Here is a 25,250-nt window from a genome sequence, read left to right as displayed (position 1 = left end):
TCCTTCCGATTAGGATTCACCGTCTTCTCAAGGATAGACTTGACTTCTCTATTGGACACTTGACTTGTCCATTGGTGCGGATGATATGCCGTGGAAACTTTATGAGTAACGCAATACTTTTTGAGCAAAGCACTAATTGTCTTGTTGACAAAATGAGTTCCACGGTCACTTATCAAGGCCTTTGGAATTCCAAATCGAGCAAATATGTTAGCCTTGATAAAATCCGCCACCACCTTGGAGTCATCGGTCTTAGTGGGAATAGCCTCCACCCACATAGACACATAATCTACCGCCAACAATATGTAAAGATTTCCATATGAACTTGGAAAAGGACCCATGAAATCGATCCCCCAAACATCAAAAATCTCACAGTTAAGCATGTAACTTTGCGGCATCTCATTCTTTCGGGAAATATTGCCTACTCTTTGGCAATTGTCACAAGTTTGACAAAATCCATGAGCATCTCTAAACAAAGAAGGCCAATAAAACCCACAATCTAGCACTTTTCTCGCAGTTCTTCTTGCACCAAAGTGGCCACCGCAAGCATGTGAGTGGCAAAATGTAAGGATAGAGGCCATCTCATTCTCCGGTATACACCTCCTTATGATTTGGTCGGAACAATGCTTCCACAAATAAGGCTCATCCCACACATAATACTTCGCATCACTACGAAGCTTGTCTTTTTGAGATTTGGAAAAACCTTGTGGAAATTTCGAAGAGCAAAGAAAATTTACAAGATTGGCATACCATGGCTCTACGGATCGAATAGCGAACAAGCTCTCATCAGGAAATAATCCTTTCACCGGATTTTTCTCATGTGGATTTGCATCAACATCCACTAACCTGCTCAAATGGTCCGCTACAACATTTTCTGCTCCCTTCTTATCTTTCACCTCCAAATCAAATTCACTAAGCAATAGAATCCATCTTATCAATCTCGGCTTAGATTCTTTCTTCGCCATCAAGTGGCGTAGCGCGCATGATCGAAAACACCACCACTTTTGTACCAAGTAAATAGGACCGGAATTTTTCCAAGGCAAAAACAATTGCTAGAAGTTCCTTCTCAGTTGTGGTGTAATTTCGTTGTGCTTCATTTAGGGTCATGGATGCATAATGAATAACATGGGAAGCCCTCCCATTCTTTTGACCCAACACCGCTCCCAAAGCATAATCACTCGCGTCACACATGATCTCAAAGGGAAGAGACCAATCCGGTGCTTGAATAATTGGAGCGGAAGTAAGCCTACCTTTCAACTCATCAAAAGCCTCCTTACAAGCCTTGTCAAAGATGAAATCTGTCTCCTTTTGCAGCAGCTTGCATAAGGGTGAAGCGATCTTAGAAAAATCTTTAATGAACCTGCGGTAAAAACCTGCATGACCAAGAAAAGATCGAACTTCGCGAACATTAGTAGGGTAAGGTAGAGAAGAAATAGTATCAATCTTAGCTTTATCTACCTCAATACCTCTCGAAGACACAACATGTCCAAGTACTATACCTTGTTCCACCATAAACCGACACTTCTCGAATTCAAAACAAGGTTAGTATCAATACAACGCTTAAGAACAAGAGATAAATGATGTAAACAAGTATCAAAAGAATCACCATGCACCGTAAAATCATCCATAAATACCTCAATGAAGCGTTCAACATACTCAGAAAATATGCTAACCATACATCGCTGAAAGGTAGCAGGTGCATTACAAAGACCAAAAGGCATACGTCGATACGCAAAGGTACCAAAAGGACAAGTAAATGTGGTTTTCTCTTGATCCTCAGGGCAATAGCTACTTGAAAATACCCCGAATACCCATCTAGAAAGCAATAATAAGCCTTACCCGCTAGTCTTTCGAGCATTTGGTCAATAAAGGGAAGAGGAAAGTGGTCTTTTCTAGTTACCGCATTCAACCTACGATAATCTATACAAACCCTCCACCCGTTTTGGATCCTAGTAGGTACAAGCTCACCATCTTTGTTCTCAACTACGGTCACCCCAGACTTTTTAGGGACTACTTGGGTAGGACTCACCCATTTACTATCAGAAATAGGATAAATCATACCTACTTGAAGCAATTTGAGAACTTCTTTCTTCACTACCTCCATCATAGGAGGATTCAATCGACGTTGTGGTTGCCTTACCGGTTTAGCATCATCCTCTAGCAAAATCCGGTGCATACAAGTACTTGGACTAATGCCCTTGATGTCGGCAATAGTCCAACCAATAGCTAATTTGTTCTCCACAAGTACATCTTTCAACCTTGCTTCTTGTTCCTCGGTGAGCTTACTAGAGATGATAACAGGAAGTGTTTTCCCCTCACCAAGGAAGATATACTTCAAATGCTCGGGTAGAGCCTTAAGTTCTACCACAGGTGCCTGCAAAACAGATGGCAACAATTTCTCCGAAGGAACAGTTAATGGCAATTTAGTATTAAAATCCAAAGGAAGCTCCTCCAACTTATGTAAATCGGCCACAACCTCCTTCAAGTTAGCGGAAAAAAACATATTCTATCTCTTGACCATCCACACTATTTTCCAAAGCTACCTGCAACTCATCATCACCATTAAAACCAAAGAAATCTTGGGCCAAAGGGTCAATAATGTCAATAAAATTCAAAGAGTGGTAATCATCAAGATATTTCATAGCATCATAGATGTTAAAACGCACCACTTGACCACTAGACTCCATAGTCATAGACCCACTAGATACATCAATCTTAGTGCTAGCAGTTTTCAAGAATGGCCTACCTAACAGAATAGGAGCCGCATGTTTATCATGTTCCATGTCTAGCACATAAAAATCAGCAGGAAAGATAAGATTATCAACCAAAACAAGCACATCCTCGACAATCCCTTTCGGGTAGACATTCGATCTATCACTAATCGGATAACAACACTAGTAGCATGTAGAGGACCAAGTTTCATAGATTCATATAAGGAGTAAGGCATCACATTAATAGAAGCTCCTAAATCTAGCATGGCCTTTTGAATCTTAGTGTTTCCAATGATGCAAGGGATAGTGAACATGCCCGGATCGCTACACTTAGTGGGTAATTTTCTTTGAAACATAGCGGATACATGTTCACTAACCTTCACTTTCTTCACCCCTTTCAACTTGTTATTCCTTTTAATAGTACACAACTCCTTTAAGAATTTTGCATATTTAGGAATACTTTTCAAAAGATTAAGAAGGGGAATATTTACCTCACACTTCTGGAATACCTCATAAATGTCCTTGTCGTGCTCAAAGTGGTGAGTCCTCTTAAGTGCATCAGGAAAGGGTACCTCCGGTTCGACCACCGATATAGAAGAGGGAATATGCTCCTTCTCCTTAACAATAGAAGCTTCTTCACCTTCCTTGATCACTATCTCTTCCTCTATTTCATGAATCACCGGTTCCTTGGCTTTTCTTTTCACTTTCTCAGCCTCCACTAATTGTCTCCCATTTCTCAAAGAGACTGCGCTCACATTCTTTGGATTCACCACCGTTTGAGATGGTAATGCATTAGAATCTCTAGCCTCCAACCTATTAATTGCAAAGAGCCGGTGACTAACCTGATTTTCAAGATTCTTAAAATTTTGCTTATTATCCGCTTCTATCTTGAGTAACATTGAGAGTAAGAGCCCGAATCATATCCTCCGTGGACATTGATGAACTCGGTGGTGCTTGTTCATTGCTTGTTGAGGCACTTGTTGATTAAATTGTTGTCCTTGTGGTCTTTGGAGAAACTGACCTCTAGGAGGGCCAGACGATGAACCGGCTTGAGAATTTCCCCAACGAAAGTTAGGGTGAGCCTTCCATCCTTCATTATAGGTCTTGGAATATGGATCCCATTTCATGTTATTTGTAGTACTCTCCCAAACACCATTCACTTCTTCTTGGCCATTTTCTCGCAAGTAAGGACACAAATCATTAGGGTGACCCTCGAGCGCAAATGCCACAAACAAGAGCCATCTGTCTCCCGGATAACATGTCACGGAGAGTGGAAACAATATTATCAACCTTTTCCTCTAAACCAGGACTAACACCCATAGCATTCACTCCTCTTCGTGATGGTTTCCTCTCAAACTGTCTAAAGGTCTCGGCTAGCTCGAAATAACCTCCCAAGCCTCATCGGATTTTTGTTGGCTATATTTCCTCCACAAGCGAGTGAATCATGCGACGGTCATCTTGGTTGATCCACCACAAAAATACATAATGAGATCCCGATCGAGTAACCATGGTAAGGGCAACTAGCACAGAGCTTCTTAAATTTCTCAAGATACTCATACATAGTTTCCCGTCTTCTTTGTTCAACATTATCGATGGCTCTTTTCAATTTGAGATGATCGAGAAGGAGGAAAATATTTCTCTAAGAACGCCTTCTTCATACCTACCCAAGTAGTGATACTTCCCGGTGGGAGATAGTTTAACCAGTCTCTCGCATTGTCCTTCAAGGTGAAAGGAAATGCTCTCAATTTCAATCGCTCGTCGGTAATAGCAGTGGCTTCATACCAAAGTGCACACAATATGAAAGTCCGAAAGATACTTATTCGGATCCTCAATGCTCATACCACCGAAACTTGGTAAGCGATGTATCAAACGATTTCAGTTCAAAAGTGACTCCATCATCCAATGCTGGAAAAGTGATGCACAATGGTTGAACGTTAAGATTTGGAGCTGTGAGCTCCCTTAGAGTGCGGGTTTCTCTAGCCATATTCAAAGGTTCAGGTTGTTCAGAAATTTCAGAATATTCAGAGTCTGAATGTAGATCGTCGAACTCGCTGCCTTCAGGAACAGCCACTATTGCACCTCGTTTGTTCTTTCGTAACCTGAAAAGAGTATGCTCAATCTCTGGATCGAAAGGCTCGAGATTCAGGTTAGAAATACGAGTATTATGCATAAACCTACACTAAAACACAAAAATAATTAATGCCAATTCCCAAGAACGGCGCCAAAATTTGACAGGCTAAAGTCGTATGCCTCAAATTAACAATTTATATCACTTAAATCCAAATACTAAACAGTAGTAAAGCGGAAATAAGGGTCGAACCCAAGGGAATCAGATTAACAATTTATGCAATTTATAATGTAGGAACAGTCGATCTTAAATGTAATTAAAGATCGTAGTAACAAAAAGGGGGGATTTGAGTTGATTTTCTAACAAACTAAGATTAAAAGCTAATGCAATTTGAGTAATAAAACTAATGATTTTTGGTGTATCAAATGGTTTAAAAGGGTCTTAGAGCCAAGCATATATCCACACTCAATAACAATTGATCACTGTAAGACGGTTTCAATTACTAATCTTGATTACTCTATCGTGAATGACAAATTCCAATTCTCCTTAAGAATAGTTAATTAAAACGAATCCCGTTCTTAATCAACCCTAACTGTTAAACAACCTTAACAATCCAGTTCAAGATTTAATTCAACAGCAGCAATATAATTTAGAGAACTCGATAGAGAATAAATAATGCATACAATCCAGTTGCACTTTAGATATTTATGTGAATCGCTTCTAAGTACTAATATCAACGTATCCCGTTCAATATTAAGTCCTAGTTGTTACTAGCGTAGAGTTAATCAATAAATCCTATTCAATTAACAATACTAACAATAGAATGAAGAAATCAATCACTAGTTGTACACCTAGCAATAATCAATCGACATTCATAAAATTAATAACTAAGCAATTCACAATAATCAAGACGAGAAACTAAAACATTCAAACTCACAATCGTATTATGAGCGCTTCAATTGCTTGAATCCAAGAAGAAAGATTAGTTACACATCGCTAAAAACAATAATAAGGTTTCTCTTCTCAAAGTTCTGTCAATCTTTTCTAAAACTAAAAATAATAAGTTATATAGTAATAAGGTAAATAATTAAAGTAGGAAATAAAGTACTAAAAATAATAATAATAATAATAAAATTCATCGGAACAAACCGAGTCAAATAAGGAAACAAAACACAAGCCTTTAACTGGACGCAAAACTGGACGCTGAAACAAAGCACGCGCACAGTCGCGCCTCGATCGCGCACAAGTCGCGCACGGCTCAAATGTAGGTTGAACGCAGTCACGCATATAGCTGCCGCGCTGCCCTTTTCTTTTGATTTATGCGCGCTCAATTAGCGCACTTTAAGCGCACACGTCTCATGTATCTCCATAGGTATCCGGGCCTATCTCTCCTCGGACTTGGACTCCGTTCTAAACTTGTAAAACCGGCCCAATAGCTAACCAAAGCTCACTAACAAATAACCTGCAATTAAGCTTCATAATACTACTCCAAGCCATTAAAACCATACTAAATCGCTCCAAATAACTACGACTAAATGAGTCGTATCAATAGTCTTTATAGATCAAACTCCAATGAATCCCTTCTTCGTCGGTAGGCATAATATGACCCCTTCTACGTCGGGTAAGTTGGAACTGATTGACCTATTTTATCTCAACACTATGGTCACTCGTACGATCCTGTGATTATGGTGGACTAAAGATAGGATTTACGGAAATCTATCGACCAAGAGTTCTAACGGTAGAACTGGCCAAACAGCGGGCTTATCAATTTACGGAAATTGAGTCTTGGGATCATTTGTATAATTCTTGAGGTAGATCGATTATACAAGTGTAATGAGTCTACACGTTAAAATGAATTTTAAATAGACTTAAATCACCTCGATGAGTTGCTTATTTCGTTTTGTTTTTTCTTTCTTTTTCAGTGTAGAACACGATCATTTAAACTGCTAATAACAAAATGGCTGGCCGTATGAACGACCCAATGCCAAGTGCCACATTGGACCGTGAGTCCTGGCTTCGGATCTTCATGAATCAGATGAATCAGTCTACTCGATCGAAGAATGATGGATCAAACTTCGCGGATCGGGAGGCGGCATTACGGAATGCTACCATCGGCGACGGGAAGCTCAAATATCGATAGAGCCCATCCCGCCAAACCCAGGCCCCACGGGCCGAGCTAACGAGATCGCCACGTATAGCGATTTCGTCATGGAAGCGGGTGCGATAAAGAACGTACTCATTTTTGCAATGGAATCCAATTTGCAGAAACGCTTCATAGCCCAAGGTGCAAACAAGATTTTCACCACGCTCACTAAGGAATTCTCGAAAGCACCGAGAATCGTAACCTATGAGCATACCTGTCGCTTCTTTGAGGCGAAACTCCAGAAGGGCCAACCGGTTAGCCCATACATTCTCAGCATGATTGAGAATGTCGAGAAACTGGAGGCACTTGATTGTAAGATCAGTGAGAACATCGTGATTGACCGCATGCTTCATTCACTCCACGATGGTTTTGCGCTCTTTAGAGCCAATTACTATATGAATGATTTGAAGAAAAGTCCTCATGCACTACACTCCCTTCTCGCATGCACGAGAAGGACATGAAGTTTAGTGGGAGCCTAAAACAGGATGTTCTCGTTGTGTCAAACAAGGGCAAGGGTAAGGGCAAAGCTCGGCGAGACCTAGCGTAGAGGTGTCGAAGTTTAAGAAGTCGGGATCAGGTAAGAGTGGGCCTGGTGAGTCAAGCACCTCACCAGGCGCGACAAAGAGCAAGACCGGTAACATGGAATGCCACCATTGCGACAAGATCGGGCATTGGAGGCGTACATGTCGTATACCATGAGGACATAAAAGCGGTCGCGTTACTCTGTTGGTATGTCTTCTTCTTCTTCTTCTTTTATTCATATGATTGAGATTAACCACGCAAGTTACGGAACTTGGGTACTAGATCCTGGTTGTGGTTCTCATCTGTGTAATCATATGCGGGGGCTCGAAACATCGAACCCCTCGTAAAGGGTGAGGTGGACTGCGTGTCGGGAATGGAGCACGAGTGGCTGCCGTCTCGAGGGGAACATATGTGATCCAGCTTCCTAGCGGATTTGAGTTATTTTTATATAAGTGCTATTATGTACCAGTCTATCTAAAAACATTATTTCGGTTTCGCACTTGACAAACTTGGTTTTTCATTTGTAATAGAGAATAATAGCGCATTTTCTCATTACACGATATGATTTATGGCAAGGCAGTCTCCATGAATGGAATTTATGTTTTAGATCAGACCACCGAAATATTGCACGTAATGAATAAGAAGTTAAAGGTAGGTGACAAAGATCAAACTTATCTATGGCACTGCCGTATGGGACACATTAATTAGAAACGCGTTAAACAGCTCATACAGAATGGAGCTATCTCGGCCTTTGATTTTGAATCATTTGGCATGTGTGAATCATGTCTCATTGGCAAGATGACTCGAATTTCCTTCAAAGGTGTTGGAATGCGCGCTGCTGACCTATTAGGACTCATACACACGAATGTGTGTGGACCTATGTCAATCACCGCACGAGAAGGTTATAGGTATTTCATCACTTTCACGGACGATTTAAGTAGATATGGCTATGTCTACTTAATGAAGCATAAAAGTGAGTCCTTTGAGAAATTCAAAGAATACGGAACAGTGCACGTAACCAACTGGGTAGAAAGATTAAAACACTACGATCGGACCGTGGTGGCGAGTATCTTTCACACGAGTTTGATCAACACCTTAAAGGATGTGGGATTGTCTTACGATTAACTCCACGGAACACCACGGTTGAATGGTGTGTCCGAACGGAGAAATCGAACACTACTTGATATGGTTCGATCCATGATGAGTCACATCGTATTGCACGATTCATTATGGGGTTATGCTCTTGTCATTTGCTCTAATACTTAACCAAGTCCGTCTAAAGCTGTTGACAAGACTCCATATGAACTATGGAAGGGAACGGTCCCTAACTTGTCCTTTATACGGGTTTGGGGCTGCGAGGCTTATGTCAAGTGGAGACACGAGGATAAGCTCGGCCCGCGATCGGTCAAGACATACTTTATAGGTTATCCTAAAGGAACATTTGGTCATTACTTCTATTCGCCAACCGATCAACGTGTATTTGTTGCGGCTAGTACGACATTCTTAGAGAAGGAGTTTCTCGAGAACGCGAAGAGTAATAAAACCTTCGAGCTGTCGGAGATTCAAGAACCAAATACCGAGCAACCATTGGAGGAACCAGTTCCTTCAATCCCGGCTGCGGTTAGTATTCCTGAGGAACCTAGGAGGTCGGGAAGAGTCTCTATTCCTCCGGACAGATACATTGGTATGGTCGAGGAACATGACATAGATGACATTCTGCTCTTAACGAGTAGTGAACCCGCAACCTATAAAGGTGCCATGACTAGTACCGACTCAAAGCTATGGCTTGAGGCCATGCAATCCGAGATGGACTCCATGTATGAGAACAACGTATGGGATCTTGTTGACTTGCCTGCTAAGGTTCGTCCCCTTCAATGCAAATGGCTTTACAAGATAAAGCATTCTGTGGAAGGTCAACAAGATATCTATAAAGCACGACTAGTTGCTAAAGGTTTCACCCAAGTGCCAGGTTTGCACTACGATTAAATTTTTGCACCCGTGGTCATGCTGCGTTCCATTCGGATTATCTTAGCGATTGCCGCTTTTTATGACTATGAAATTTGGCAGATGGATGTAAAAACCGCCTTCTTAAACGGTTATTTGGAGGAAGAGTTGTACATGGTACAACCCGAAGGTTTCATCGATCCTGAACATCCTAAGAAAGTGTGCAAGCTTAAGCGTTCCATTTATGGACTTAAGCAAGCTTCTCGGAGTTGGAATCATCGTTTCGACCAAGTGATAAAAGAAAATGGATTTACTCGATCGGTCGAGGAACCATGTCTATATATCAAGTCGAGTGGGAGCAAGATTGTCTTCCTAATATTGTATGTTGATGACATACTCCTGATTGGGAATGACATACCTCTCTTAACTTTGGTAAAAGTATGGTTGAAGAACCATTTCCAGATGAAAGATCTGGGTGAGGCACAAAGAATTTTGGGCATCCGTATCTATCGAGATAGATCACGTCGGATGTTATCTCTCAGTCAGGAGTCTTATATAGACAAGATTCTAGAGAGATTCAGATGAAAGATCTGGGTGAGGCACAAAGGGGTTTCTTCTTATGGCTCCAGGGGTGCATTTGAGCAAGTCTCAGGCACCAGAGACACCGGAAGAGAAAGAGCGCATGACACGGATTCCTTATGCCTCGGCTATAGGATCAATCATGTATGCCATGATATGCACACGTTCGGACGTGGCATATGCATTGAGTATGACGAGTCGATTCCAACAAAGATCCAGGTGAATCACATGGATGGTCATCAAGAACATTCTTAAGTACCTACGTAGGACTAAAGATTGGGCATTGACTTATGGAGGCGAGCAAAAGCTATGCGAACCGATTCTGTGAGATGCTAGCTTCCAAACAGATCGAGATGACTCGAAATCTCGACCTGGATTCGTTTTTACTCTTAATGGCGCTGATCATTTGGAATAGTTCCAAACAAAGTGTTACAAAGCAGATTCTACGATCGAGTCCGAGTACTATGCCGCGTCGAAGCCGCAAAGGAAGCGATATGGATGCGTCAATTCTTACAAGGACTATCCGTAGTGCCTAGTTCGAATGACCCGATCACCATCTATTGCGACAATAGAGGTGCCATCTTCCAAGCTAAGGAGCCTAAGTCTAGCAACAAGTCTAGACATGTACAACGGAAAGCTCATCTAATCCGAGATTACGTGGAGCAAAAGGAGGTGGTGATAGAAAAGATTGCTACAGATGATAATATAGCAGATCCTCTCACTAAACCATTAAGACAAGATAAGCATGAAGGGCATGTTATTTCCATGGGAATTAAACGTGTTCCTGAGTTGTAGTACTCTTTTATGGATTAGTTTCATTTTCTCGTGTACTCTATACGACATCATCGTTTTGATATTTATATATTTTGTTTTTCATGTGGAGTTGTACGACAATCTTGAACACCACAAAGTGAACTGAACAAACATTATATTATGGTCCTTAATTGCCCACGTGAGCTGATAACTCTGGCAATTATTTTGTGACGTTGGTTGATGGTGGGTTCAACGAGCCATAAGTCAAACGGTTGACTGACCAATCACAGAGGCGAGTTATACGGATATCTCGTAGGACACAATTGTGACAACGACGTGGAGTCCTAAATGTTTTATAACATTCGGTGCCAGGTCGTGGATAGGACCTCCATGGTGATCCTAAGAGTCGATTCTTTTGACTATCGTCTGTCTCTTGAGACTAAGGCAGATTTTGGGTGACTTTGGTTTCTTTCTCACGGTCATCCGTGAATCGGGGGCCAAGTAGATTTTTTTTCGGGTCATTTCACCGTGCTTAGATCGGCGGGAGTCGAGTTGAAGGAAATATTCACCTTTATCGGTACTCGATATTTCTCGGGGCCACTCGAGGAGTCAGAATCAAAATGCATGGCCATGCTCGAATACGGATTTGTTTTATCGTTAAGTTACTCTCTAGTCGGGGAAACCACTCTTGATACAGATCGATTGTAAAAAATACGACCTTTGCGAGATACGAATCGCAAATTGTTTTACATTGAGTGGGAGAAATTTTAAATGGATATGAGAATCGGTTATCGCACATACACTTGTACGGACAAGTGGGAGTTTGTTGGAGCTGGTGTCCTCCAGTTAGTGCGGATAAAGTTATTGCACATACACTTGTACAGACAAGTGGGAGCTTGTTGGGGCTGGTGTCCTCTACAGTTAGTGCAATGACATATAAATCTCTAAAAGGATCAAAGGGTATACTTTTGTATTATTATCAGTTAGTCCACGTTTATCAATAACGGTTGGCTTGCTAGATAAGTTTGACGTTATTGTCATACAGATGGCGGTGATCAACTGGTCCCTAAAAGTCACACCTATAGGATACGTTTGAGAGATGTGACGGTATAAAAAAATACGATCATGTTGATGCCTAATATGACTAAGCGGTTAGTCGGAGTTATTGACTAATAATTAGTCAAACGCGATGTTGAGATATTTATTTAATACGGATTAAATAATACTGGCTAAGGTGAATTAAGCGGTTAATTCGCAAATTGAATATAAACGGTTATATTTAATTAATGTATATTGAGTTGATTAATTATACAATATTGTCATTATCGGACAAGTATTAACATGTCGACTGATTCATGTTATTAGTCGATATTTTAATATCCGATAACGAGTGACGATTTATAATTAAAACCCGTCATATACATTTAGCAAGATCACGAGTTGAATAAGGAGAAAGTGGAAAGCCCACTCCCTCCCCTAGCAACCTCACGGCCGAACAAAAGGAGAGTCCCTCTCTCCTTTTGACCTAATGATTCTCATTTGCACAAAAATTAGGGTTTTGGAGAATTTTTTTCTCTTTGAAATTCTAGATCTCACATCATAAAACTCACAAATAGCTCTCTCAATACTGCAAGGCAATTAGAGAGTAATTTCTAGCACAAGGGGCATAGTCTCAGACGATCTTGGGTGCAACAGTTAGGAGGAAATCTACTTTGATTTCTGTTCTTAGGCCGCGTTTTTACATAGGGAACAATTGAACTTTTGGTTAAGCTAAAAATTTTGAGGTATAGGTTAGGTGGTGTGATGAGTGAATTGAAGTATGAGAATTGTTTAAGTAAGAGAGCCTTAGATATATGCATGACGAGTGTTTAGATTATAGGTGGTTATCTTTGACATGCGGTGGTGATGGGGATAATGAGAAGAAATAGCTAGGATTTAGTATTAGTGAGTTACGAGGACGTAACATTTATCTTAAGAGGAGTAGGATGCGATAAAAGAGATTTTGATGGTTGTGCATATGGTAGTATAATTGGAAGTAGAGTGTTGGTGTAGCATAAAGGATGGATATTTGTTTTGATTGATTTTATTAAAGGTCATGACCGTGCTTGTAGTAGTTCGATGTTTAGGAATGGGAGAATATTTCAATAGTGTTGACAGTTGGATGATGGTGTTATGAGTGTGAGTAAACTTTGAGGACGAAGTTCCTTTTAAGGGTGGTAGAATGTAACATTCCGTTTGATGTTTATGGGTGTCTTGGTTTTGGATTTGCTGGTGGATAATATGTTAGTGAAATGGAGCTAGCAGCGTTTGTAGATGGTAGTTGCTAGTGTATGGAGTTAGTGTCGAGAGAGGCTATAATGTGGTTGATACGATATCGTAAGTCATGTTGTGGAGATAGACGTAGTTGGTGGAGTTGGTGTTGAGAGTTCATGTTTTATAGGTTGGGTTTTCGTTTGAGTTCTTAGCTATGTTGTTGTGTCTTGGTCGAGTTTGTGTGTTTGTTTTGAGTATGGGTTGAACTTCGGGAACGAAGTTCTTTTTAAGGAGGGAAGACTGTAATACTACGGTTTTATGAGTCTCTGGGTACTCTATCGAGTGGGGCTTACTATGTCGAGTAAGCATGTTTTGATTTACGAAATAGTGTTCTGCCTGTAGGGTACTCGATCGAGTAGCCTTGGTACTCGATCGAGTAAGTGGCACTCGATCGAGTATGTAAGTTACTCGATCGAGTAAGTCGGTTAACAGGTTATATCTCGACGGGCTTTGTTAATAATGCGAATTAGTATTTATATTACGCCGTCATCTTTCATAAACACTTTTTATAAACCTAATACACTCAAAAGAGATTGCAAACTATGTTGTTCTTCCTATTCGCATTATTGGCAAATCCCGGAACTAGAGAGGTCGGATTTCATCGTTCTTTGTATCATTGTGATCCTTGCTGTTGGGAAATGTGTCCTCAACAATAGTGCGATCACATGATTTAAATATCATTATTAAATCTCATTTTAAGAATACATGTGGGATGTAATATTTTACAAGTCAACTGGTCCACACATATCGGTAATGATTGGCTGACTAGAGTTTGACATTACTGTCGTGCGACGGTGGTGATCAGTTGATCCCCTTAGGTCATACCTATAGGGAAATACTCTTAATTGATTATTTAATTAATCGTATACCGATACGAGTTAATTAAATTGCTTAAAATTGACGGATAATTTTGTGAGTATAATTTACGTATCTTATTGTAAATATGATTAAATAAGACACGGTCTAAGTAATCGAATTGTTTTATTACTTAGATGAAATTATTGTTTACAGAAACAATTGAAACAAAATGAATAAATTATTATAAATACAGAATGTTGTAGTTTATAATTTGGAAACTTTTGGTACAAGTAATTACGAATTACTAGTCGATTTTGTAAATGACATATTTTATGAGTATGTTGATTTTTAATATGTTAAAAATACATTACAATTTCATATGTCAAGTAACATGTCACATATGTTACAATTGACAAATGACAAAATAAAATGGAGCATCCATTTTATGTTGTATATGCCGAAATAATGGAGGGAGTATATGATATACATTGTGTTTTTATCTTGAGTGGAAAACACAATAATTATACCTAAAGGAGTAGCCATGCACACCTATGCTTTTGAGAAGAGCAAAAATAAAAGGTATTGGGCTACCTACCCAAGGCCCTCTCTCTCTTCTCTTTTCGCCCTATCAAAAGAAAGAGAGCAATTTTTCCTCTCTAATTATTCATTCATTTTTGTGATACACAATACAATTTTCTAGTGTAAGAAAATGGATAATCTCTACAAAATATGATTTTTCTAGAGAAATAAACTCACAAAAATTACTCCTCTCTTGACCGAAATATTCAAGAGTAAAATTACAATTTATATTGTGTCAATTTTATAGTAAAACTAATATTATTACTAGATCTAAATAATATTAGTTATTATGAGTATTCCTTGGGTATATGCTTTTGGGAGGGATTCTATACTTGAATCCTTGTTCTTCCATTTGGAGAGCTCAAGAACAAGTGAGTAGGAGAACTCACTTGTGCCCATAAGAACCGAAATTACAATGTAAGAGTGATTTCTTCTTTATTTTGCTACCTTGTTTGCATGCATAAGACCTTTATTTAATTTTATGACAAATTAATTTATAACATATATGAGTATGTTTATGTATATAGATCTACATTTCCTTCAATCGGTATAATGAGCCACGGTTGTTTGCATGCAAATCGGTTAAAAGTTTTTCCGAGTTATAAGAATAACAAATAAAACTTGTAAAATTTGTGTTATTATGATATATCACGAAATTAATTCATGCATGTTAATATTTCTGGTCCTAAAATGTTTTAGGATATTTTGGTTAATTTTACGGATTTTTATTGTTCATATTATACATTAATGGCATTTAAATATGATTTTATGAGTTAAAATGTCATTTTCGGTCTAAAATTAGCTATACTTCGAATTTTCCATTGATTTTTGGATATGTTGTCAGACATATTATTTTGAGATAACCTGTAAATTTTCATAATTTTTGGACTTGTTATGCTCGAAAAATGGATTTTTCATTATTAAATTCGGATTTAGGTGAAAAAAAGGTTAATATAAATTAAATTTTGAATCTGGTCATAGAAAATTAATATGTTGTCACATGCAATTTTACAAGATGTGTGTAAAATAATTGGCTATAAAGAAGTCTTTTTGCATGATTTATGGATTTTTGAAGAAAAATAGCATAAATAGTGACATTATTAGTGAAAAATTAATAAAACATAATCTATGACTTAGAAAAAACGTCTAATGTTGCATTTTATTATCTTTTTCAGATCTAAAATTGAAAAGTTAATGAAAATAATTTTTCCCATGTTTTTATGATTATTTTAGTTAAAATCGATAAACCGCAACATTGTTTTTCCGGAAAAATTTCGAATTTTTTAACCTAAGTTTTTGAACATTATGAGTGTCATGGTATTTTTCCAGAATGTTCATGAGTTTAAATTTCAAATTTTGAATTTATTTGAAATTTTGTGATTTATTTGAAGTTTATAGCTTATTTTTGTAATTTTTGGTCCATTTATGAACGATTTTATAAAATATGGGTTAATTATGGTCAAATTATTAGTGAAGACTAAATTTTGAGTCCTAAGAGGTTAGGGTAATTAACTTATGCATAAATATGAGTTTGTGTATTTTTGTGATTGTAAAATGTTGAAATCACGCAAATCCGTAAAAACCGAGTAATATACGATATTGGCTAATTAAAGGCGATTTAGCATAAAATTGAGCATGTTCATACATATTATAATGCTGCATTTTCTTTATGATTGTCATAATTTTAATTTATGTAATTTTTGAATTATGTAATTTTACTTAGTATGGCCTTAGATTTTAATTGGTATTTCCCGAAATGTATGGGAATATCGATTCGGTTGTAATTTTATTGTGATCTCGTATCACCGTTTTGTAATTTAATAGATTTATTTTATTTTAGTTACAAATGTATAATAGGAAATTATGTAATTTATTATGTAATTTAAATTCATCTCGGAGTTCCCAAAGACGGATTTCTTCAAGAATGGTGACACATAAAGACGGTGTTACCTCGAGATGCGTGTCACAACCGAAGTTCAAGGGACCAATGGAGTTGGTTTCCGAAATGTAATAGTTAAATAGTTTTTCTATTTTAGGAAAGGCCATACTAGGATTTATTTACTTTTATGCTTGCATTTTATTTTATGTCACATGCATTGCTAAATCGCCATAACTAAACATGCATTGTCTTTTTTTATCGAGTTTATCGACCGTGTCAATTAGAATTATCGTAGTTCACCGCTTTAGTTCACTTAAAACGTGATAGATAATAAATTGACATGACCTCTCGCTAAAACAATTAATTGAGACATAGCCTTACCAAATAGTAGAAACCATGAAAACCTATTTCGCGAGGGAGTGCGCTCGGCCCCACCGGGGTACAAACCTTGTTGCGTAGGGGAAGTGGGTGATAAATGTCTATCCACCGAATTCATGTTGATACGGGATGTATCGGCCACACCGTGCCCAAGTTAATGTGGGTTTGGATCATGGACACATTTATTCGAAATTTGGATTGAACTCAACAAAAGTTTTTGATAAGGGATGTATCGGCCCCACCGTGCCCTTTTCGGATGTGTTTTGGGCTAAAAGATAAATGTTAATGTAATATTATCGACCAAGAGTTCTAAAAGTAGAATCGATTAAACGTTAATCCACCGAGTTGTATTGATAAAGGATGTATCGGCCCCACCGTGCCTAAGTCAATATGAATTTGGGTCTTGGAATCATTTATCATAGTTGGGTAGAGGTCACTATGTAAATGCTATACTTGTTTTTCAAGTATTAATAAAACGATAAATGTTAAGTTTTCCACTATTCCGTTTTTATATTGTTCTATTTCTTTACCACAATTCATATACGATATCATTTCGATTTTGATAACGAATCTCCATTAAAACATCGTAACTAAAGACAAAATTTGAATTTGCTTCTAAAACCTCAAACGAACCATTGCTAAGGATCTCTTGTAAAGAGTATAGATTAAAGTTATTCATTATCAAACAGGTTTTTGATTCTTGACTAACACTTCTACTTACAATGGACTATGTTTCATATGCTTAAATGAATTAAGTACCTTGAAGCGATAAATTGTTTTGGTGATTAGATTTTCAGAATTCGTAATTGACCAAAATAACGCAACCACTTCAATGAGAGTTTTAAGACTAAAACGAACAAATGAAGAGTAATCTTCATGAATTCAATTTTGCTTCTCAAAGCAAAGACTCATTGAAATGAGTGGGAGCATTCTCTTAAACCGTTAAGATGAGGACGAGGTTCAAGAAGTAAAGATAATAATGGAACTGATACAAGGTAATGTTAAAAGTAAAGTCATTGAGGAATGACGATACTAAACCTATCAATCCCGACCAATAAAGTTTCCATTGTCTTAAATGTTGGACACAAGAAAGGAAATCGCCCCAAATTATCAAGAATCAACAAGTTAGTTGTGGGACATCTAATGGGACCTTCTTCTTTAAATGTTTATTTGATTAAACATAAATTTTGCTAGTACCACTTTGTCAATATTGGAAACCAATGGAGGTTTTCATCATTGTACTTGATACATAGGATGATTAGAATATGACGACTAGCAACAATAATGTCGAGAGATAGAGTAATTGTGTACTCAATCTAGTTTTTGGATTTATAGTTGTACTTAATTGTGACTATTAAGTGCATAAACTCTAAATAAGAATATAAACTTGTTAAGATACAAAAAGGGTTTTCACTTTTGTGACCCTATACACCACGATTTGATGTATGGCTAGCCCATTATCAAGGTGATTATATTCTAAAACAAACTAGAATGATATATCATGTAGATGATGTAAGATTCAAATTGGTAACCCAAGATTAAACCTTAAATTTTGGAATGATGAACGTAAAGAGTTATCGAGTACTCTTGAAACCATTAGATTGTTAATGGTATATGCGTATCTTGTATTCAAAGCAAGATGTCTCATGCCTTTTGGTTGAAAAGGAGATCGAGGTTGTAAATCATCTATCCAAAATAGGTTGATCATTATCTTTTACCAACGATTTAAGTTGACACTAATATGTTCACTTAATAAGGTAAATAGAGAAATCTTTGAAGAATTTCAAAGAGTTCAAGGAATCACGATTTAGTCGTGATGGGATTATCAAAGTGAAAACTTTGATATAAGCCAAATGAATTGTGATATAGTATCACAAATTAATCTCTCTTAACACGCATTATGGGATAATGTATGATTGGATAAGAATTCAAACGCTATTCGATAAGGTTTGGACTTCGATCAAGTTATTTTGAGTTACTTGATCCTTTTGGGGATTTTATCATTTTGTCTAAATTATTTTTCCACTAAATCGAATCATATGAGATATGAAAGGGTAAGGGTTCCATGTTTGTAAGTCTTCACAAGAAACAAATGCTCATTTTTCCCTCTTCAATTATCACGAGTACGACGGGTTTGCAGCTCGTGAAGCTGTCTTTCTAAAACACAAGTTTATTTTTAGAAGACAGAGTGGGAGAAATTATTCAAGAGCCACAAAGAATGCCACAAAAAATGTTATGTCGCAAGAAACTGGTCTTTCTTGGCTACATGAGACGTTTTGTGTAAGACGTTGTTTCTTCAAAACCTAGGAGGTTAAATTCGTCACTTGTTAAAAATGATGAATTCATGCTACTTTTAAGAAAGTAAAGAGCTTATAACTTACAAAAGAAATTGTTTGATTCAAGTTGATTACTTCTGGAAAGTAATCGACAAAGGACTTACATAAGAGTGTTTAAGTCACAACTCAATACAAGGCTTAGAGCCATGAAAATCCGAAATAAAAGGCTTGATTAGTGACAAAGTGTTTGATTCAAGTTGATTACTTCTGGAAAGTAATCGACAAAGGACTTACATAAGAGTGTTTAAGTCACAACTCAATACAAGGCTTAGAGCCATGAAAATCCGAAATAAAAGGCTTGATTAGTGACAAAGGGTTTTGCACTAATAAAGAGATATTTCATAGCAAGATTAGTTGCAAAGGGTTTTGCACTAATTGAAATGCTTAAGTCTATTTGGATCTTCTTAGGGATTGTGTTTCATTATAAGGTTATGAAATACACAGCAAGTGAATCTAAAACCCACTTCTTCAATAGAAGCAATGTATTCAATACATGTCTTGAGTTTTGTAGATTCTTGCCATCCTAAGATAATGTGAAACTTAAGAGAGAGTCTTAAGTAGGACATCAATGAGTTAGAATCAACATTTTGATCATGTGATAAAACATTTCTCGATAAGTCGAGAAGTTGTGTTTATACATGGAGTTTAGTGGGAGTTACGGAATTTTTAATTAGTCCGATATGTGGATGACATATTGATCATTGAGAATGATTTAAGACTTTTGGAGTATTGTAATACATCTTGAATATCCGGATTTATGAAGATAAATCCACATGATATTAGCGTCAGTAAGAAGTCTTAAGTTGATAAGATTCATGACTAGTTCAATTAAATTGAACATATTTGATTGATTCCATTTGCTTCATTCCTTAGGATCAATTAAATGAGTAATGATGTATAACACTTCATATACTTTGAGTATGATGAATTGTTTTCAAAATCAAATTTAAGTAATCTTTACCAAGTGAGCCATAAAGATTACCCTTAAGTGCTTGCAGAAGCATTAAGGAAGTAAAGCAAAGTGTTTATGATGCAATTTTGTGTAAGGGTGTTACACAAGTGACAATTGACAATTGAGATTGCGCATGGTTTCCGACAAAACCATAATCAAAACACATTAGGATGGTTAAGATACCATTGTGGCAATGTTAATTAAGAAGTAGATTTTCTAGAATCGTTCTAGGAAATAAAGAACAATGAGAGATATTTATAACGAAAATTGAGTACACTTGCGATCATGAGATGTGCAAGAAGGATGAGTTCCGCACATCGTGAAAAAAAGTGGGAGCTATTCTTAGGCTAGAGGGCCTATGTCTTGATTGGATCTCGACACGTACTCAGAAAGTTTTGTAATGCAAATGTATACATTACAAAGGAAAACGAGTATGTAGTGAGGTTGAGTAAGGTACAAGAAATTGATAAAACCTACTAACCAAAGCCTTCTCAAAGGCTAAATATGATGAGTCATGTCATTTCAATTGAATTGAAATGAACAACTACGTACAAGATCAAATTAGATTATAGAACATGAAATAGTAATCAGGCATTGACTATTCATATGTGATAATCGCATTTGTCGTTCGAGTTTTACTTTAAAACTCTTTTATTATACTTTGTTACATCCAAACGGGTTGTGGAGACAATTGAACCCCGTTAAAGTGAACACGGATTAACATTGTATTTGCCCATAGTTACTTGTATGAGGTGACGTCTCGAAGTGACTAGAGTGTGTTGCGATTGATGGCAAGTTCAAGTGCCATAGAGTCATGTGAGATGACTAGTCGATCACATAGGCAGACTGTTAGGAATATTTTGTCGGGCCCTATGACCGCTTATAGAGTTCTGGCAATTTATATAGCCTGGTCGTGGCGAGAGCTACTATAGTATTCAAATGAGTCGATTCTTTTGACTAAAGACTATTCGCCTAAGATGGCATAGTTTCAGATTAACTTTGATTTGTGTTACTACGACCTTCGTAAATGGGGTCAAATGGGCATATTTTGGGTTATGATGGTCGTGGCTAGTCGAAGGGAATGAGTGCGATAGGAATTGTCCATCCCTTGTCAGGGTTAAAACAATATCTCAGGGCCACTCGAGGAGTAATGAACGGAAATACGTGGCCACGCTCGGAAGGTATCTATGATAGATAAATCCGGTCAAACAGTTATTCTCCAGATCGAGGAAACCACTCTCGATATGATCACTTGCAAGTACGACCTGAAAGACACCTTGCATTGAGTGGGAGATAGTAATAGGACAAGAGAATTGGTGACGCACACTTGTCGAGGACAAGTGGGAGATTGTGGGAAAATGTGTCCTCAACAATAGTGCGATCACATGATTTAAATATCATTATTAAATCTCATTTTAAGAATACATGTGGGATGTAATATTTTACAAGTCAATTGGTCCACACATATCGGTAATGATTGGCTGACTAGAGTTTGACATTACTGTCGTGCGACGGTGGTGATCGATCCCCTTAGGTCATACCTATAGGGAAATACTCTTAATTGACTATTTAATTAATCGTATACCGATACGAGTTAATTAAATTGCTTAAAATTGACGGATAATTTTGTGAGTATAATTTACGTATCTTATTGTAAATATGATTAAATAAGACACGGTCTAAGTAATCGAATTGTTTTATTACTTAGATGAAATTATTGTTTCTAAACAATTGAAACAAAATGAATAAATTATTATAAATACAGAATGTTGTAGTTTATAATTTGGAACTTTTGGTACAAGTAATTACTAATTACTAGTCGATTTTGTAAATGACATATTTTATGAGTATGTTGATTTTTAATATGTTAAAAATACATTACAATTTCATATGTCAAGTAACATGTCACATATGTTACAATTGACAAATGACAAAATAAAATGGAGCATCCATTTTATGTTGTATATGCCGAAATAATGGAGGGAGTATATGATATACATTGTGTTTTTATCTTGAGTGGAAAACACAATAATTATACCTAAAGGAGTAGCCATGCACACCTATGCTTTTGAGAAGAGCAAAAATAAAAGGTATTGGGCTACCTACCCAAGGCCCTCTCTCTCTCTTCTCTTTTTCGGCCCTATCAAAAGAAAGAGAGCAATTTTTCCTCTCTAATTATTCATTCATTTTGTGATACACAATACAATTTTCTAGTGTAAGAAAATGGATAATCTCTACAATATATGATTTTTCTAGAGAAATAAACTCACAAAAATTACTCCTCTCTTGACCGAAATATTCAAGAGTAAAATTACAATTTATATTGTGTCAATTTTATAGTAAAACTAATATTATTACTAGATCTAAATAATATTAGTTATTATGAGTATTCCTTGGGTATATGCTTTTGGGAGGGATTCTATACTTGAATCCTTGTTCTTCCATTTGGAGAGCTCAAGAACAAGTGAGTAGGAGAACTCACTTGTGCCCATAAGAACCGAAATTACAATGTAAGGGTGATTTCTTCTTTATTTTGCTACCTTGTTTGCATGCATAAGACCTTTATTTAATTTTATGACAAATTAATTTATAACATATATGAGTATGTTTATGTATATAGATCTACATTTCCTTCACTTGCGTCAAGGGTAAGTCCTACGTACCATTTTTATAGCATTTGGTTAAGGTTGTTTAAACCCTAATTTTGGGATTGTGGGTTTTCTATGTTTATGTTGATGTGGTAGTGATTGTATGATTATGTGTATAGAAGAAGGGTTCTTAGAGGAATTTTTTTGAGATAGCTGCTAGATCGTCTGCTGTTTGTGTTGCATTCCAGGTAGGGTTTCCCTACTTAGTATTAGTTACATGATTGTGTGATGATTGTTATTGAGTAATTATCGTACTGGAATTGGTTGTTGGTAATTGTTTGTGTTGTGACGGTTGTTGTTTATTGTCGTTGATTGTTGTTGTATTTGTCTGTATTCTTCGGGGTCCGTCCCTGGCTGAGTAGAGTCACTTGCGGGAGTGGTTTGACGCCCTTGATTCGCCTCCTGTGGAACCTGTCACAGGAGGGATGTGCACATTAATGAACATGTGTTTATCGCTCGATGGAGATGAGCGGGGCTTAGGTGGGAACGGCTGCGGTCCCCCACTGGCGGCGAGGAGTATCATTGCGATGGGTACTGACAGGGCTACACACTTTAGTGTGTATTGATTATGAGGTAATTGGAGATGGAGACTGGGATTGTGTGTGAGATGTTTGTATGATTGTTTCAGTGTAACTTTGATTGTGTAATTAGTACTGACCCCGTTTAATGTTTTAAAAACTGTGGTGATCCATTCGGGGGTGTTGAGCAGTTATTGAGCAGGTATGATATGACGCATATGGGATAGTTGGGATGAGTCATCACGTGGCAGTTAGAAGTCATCCGCTGTGTTAGACGGTGTTTTACAGTTTTGACAGTTTTATCAGTAGACCTGAGAACCTTGTATTTCAGTTTAACAGTTTTGGTTTTGATCATGTAAACACTTTAAACTATATTATTATTTAAATTATGTTTCTTCATTGTCATTTGATTATCATTGCCTCGGGTAACCGAGATGGTAACGTTCTTATACCTTAAGTGGTCCTGATAAGGCACTTGGAGTATGGGGGTGTCACAGGCGGAGTTGGCGTACTCGCCCCCTCCCTTCCTGTTCCGCTACCACATCTCCCAAACCACTAAACTAAACCAAATTAAAAATCCAAGTTTGACCTATAATTAAACTTGACAAATGGGCAAACCAGGTCGAGTTAGGATCAGATCAATTCGGATCGGTCAATTTCGGGTTGGTAAGAGTTTGGGTCAGGTCGGGTGGGTCTGGTCATTTCGGATTCGGGTTATTTATAAATAGTAATTAGTTTGCAACAATAAACATTCGAGTCGGGTTATATTAGGTTTGATTAACTCGGGTTCGGGTCAAACCCGGGTCTTGAGTTCGGGTCAATGTCAGGATTAATTAACTCGAAACCAAATTACCTAACCCGATTTGGCTCGAATTCTTGTAAACCCAAAATAACCCGATTCTACCCGACTTATACGTGGCCCAACCCGAATTGACACGACTTACTGCTGATCTAACATGACTGATCCGTTTGTCATGTCTACCTTGACTCCACCACCTAAGTTGGTGGAGTTGGCGTACTCGTCCCCTCCCTTCCTGTTGCGCTACCACAGCTCCCAAACCACTAAACTAAACCACGATGCAAATATAGGATAATCAATAGGTTGGATTAAATGGGGAAGATGGGGCTTAGTTTGGATTATTGTCATTAAATAACCCTATTTTTTATAGGCGATTTTAGCATATTGCACATGAATTAAATGGAACATTGGAAAAGTTAAAACTAGCACTTATTATGCAGAATTATTGACACGTACATCGATCCGTCACCCAAATTAAGAATCCAAGTTTGACCTATAATTAGACTTGACAAACGGGTCAATCGGGTCGAGTTAGGATCAAACCAATTCGGATCGGTCAATTTCGGGTTGGTAAGAGTTCGGGTCAGGTCGGGTGGGTCTGGTCATTTCGGGTTCGGGTTATTTATGAATAGTAATTAGTTTTCAACAATAAACATTCGGGTCGGGTTATATTAGGTTTAATTAACTCGGGTTCGGGTCAAACCCGGGTCTTGAGTTCGGGTCAATGTCAAGATTAATTAACTCGAACCCAAATTACCTAACCCGATTTGGCTCGAATTCTTGTAAACCCAGAATGAACCGATTCTACCCGACTTATACGTGACCCAACCCGAATTGACTCGACTTACTGTTGATCTAACATGACTGATCCGTTTGTCATGTTTACCTTAACTCCACCACCTAAGTTGGCGGAGTTGGCGTACTCGCCCCGTCCCTTCCTGTTCCGCTACCACAGCTCCCATACCACTAAACTAAACCAAATTAAGAATCAAAGTTTGACCTATAATTAGACTTGACAAACGGGTCAACCGGGTCGAGTTAGTATCAGACCAATTCGGATCGGTCAATTTCGGGTTGGTAAGAGTTCGGGTCAGGTCGGGTGGGTCTGGTCATTTCGGGTTTGGGTTATTTATGAATAGTAATTAGTTTGCAACAATAAACATTCGGGTCGGGTTATATTAGGTTGTATTAACTCGGGTTCGGGTCAAACCCGGGTCTTAAGTTCGGGTCAATGTCAGGATTAATTAACTCGAACCCAAATTACCTAACCCGATTTGGCTCGAATTCTTGTAAATCCAAAATGACCCGATTCTACCCGACTTATACGTGACCC

The 25,250-nt window shown here is 37.7% G+C and overlaps 1 protein-coding gene across 1 annotated transcript in view; it reads right to left on the bottom strand.

Moving 5' to 3' along the window:
* Positions 1 to 4,536: 4,536 nt before the first annotated feature.
* Positions 4,537 to 25,250, bottom strand: part of LOC141632198 (uncharacterized) — a 58,807-nt gene continuing 38,093 nt past the window's right edge. Inside the window, exon 5 of the mRNA XM_074444764.1 lies at positions 4,537 to 4,882. Coding sequence (XP_074300865.1) covers positions 4,537 to 4,882 — 346 coding nt within the window. The remainder of the gene's footprint in view (positions 4,883 to 25,250) is intronic.

Source organism: Silene latifolia, chromosome Y, assembly GCF_048544455.1.
Source record: "Silene latifolia isolate original U9 population chromosome Y, ASM4854445v1, whole genome shotgun sequence".
Classification (NCBI taxonomy): domain Eukaryota; kingdom Viridiplantae; phylum Streptophyta; class Magnoliopsida; order Caryophyllales; family Caryophyllaceae; genus Silene; species Silene latifolia.
This window is presented reverse-complemented; position numbering and strand designations above follow the sequence as displayed.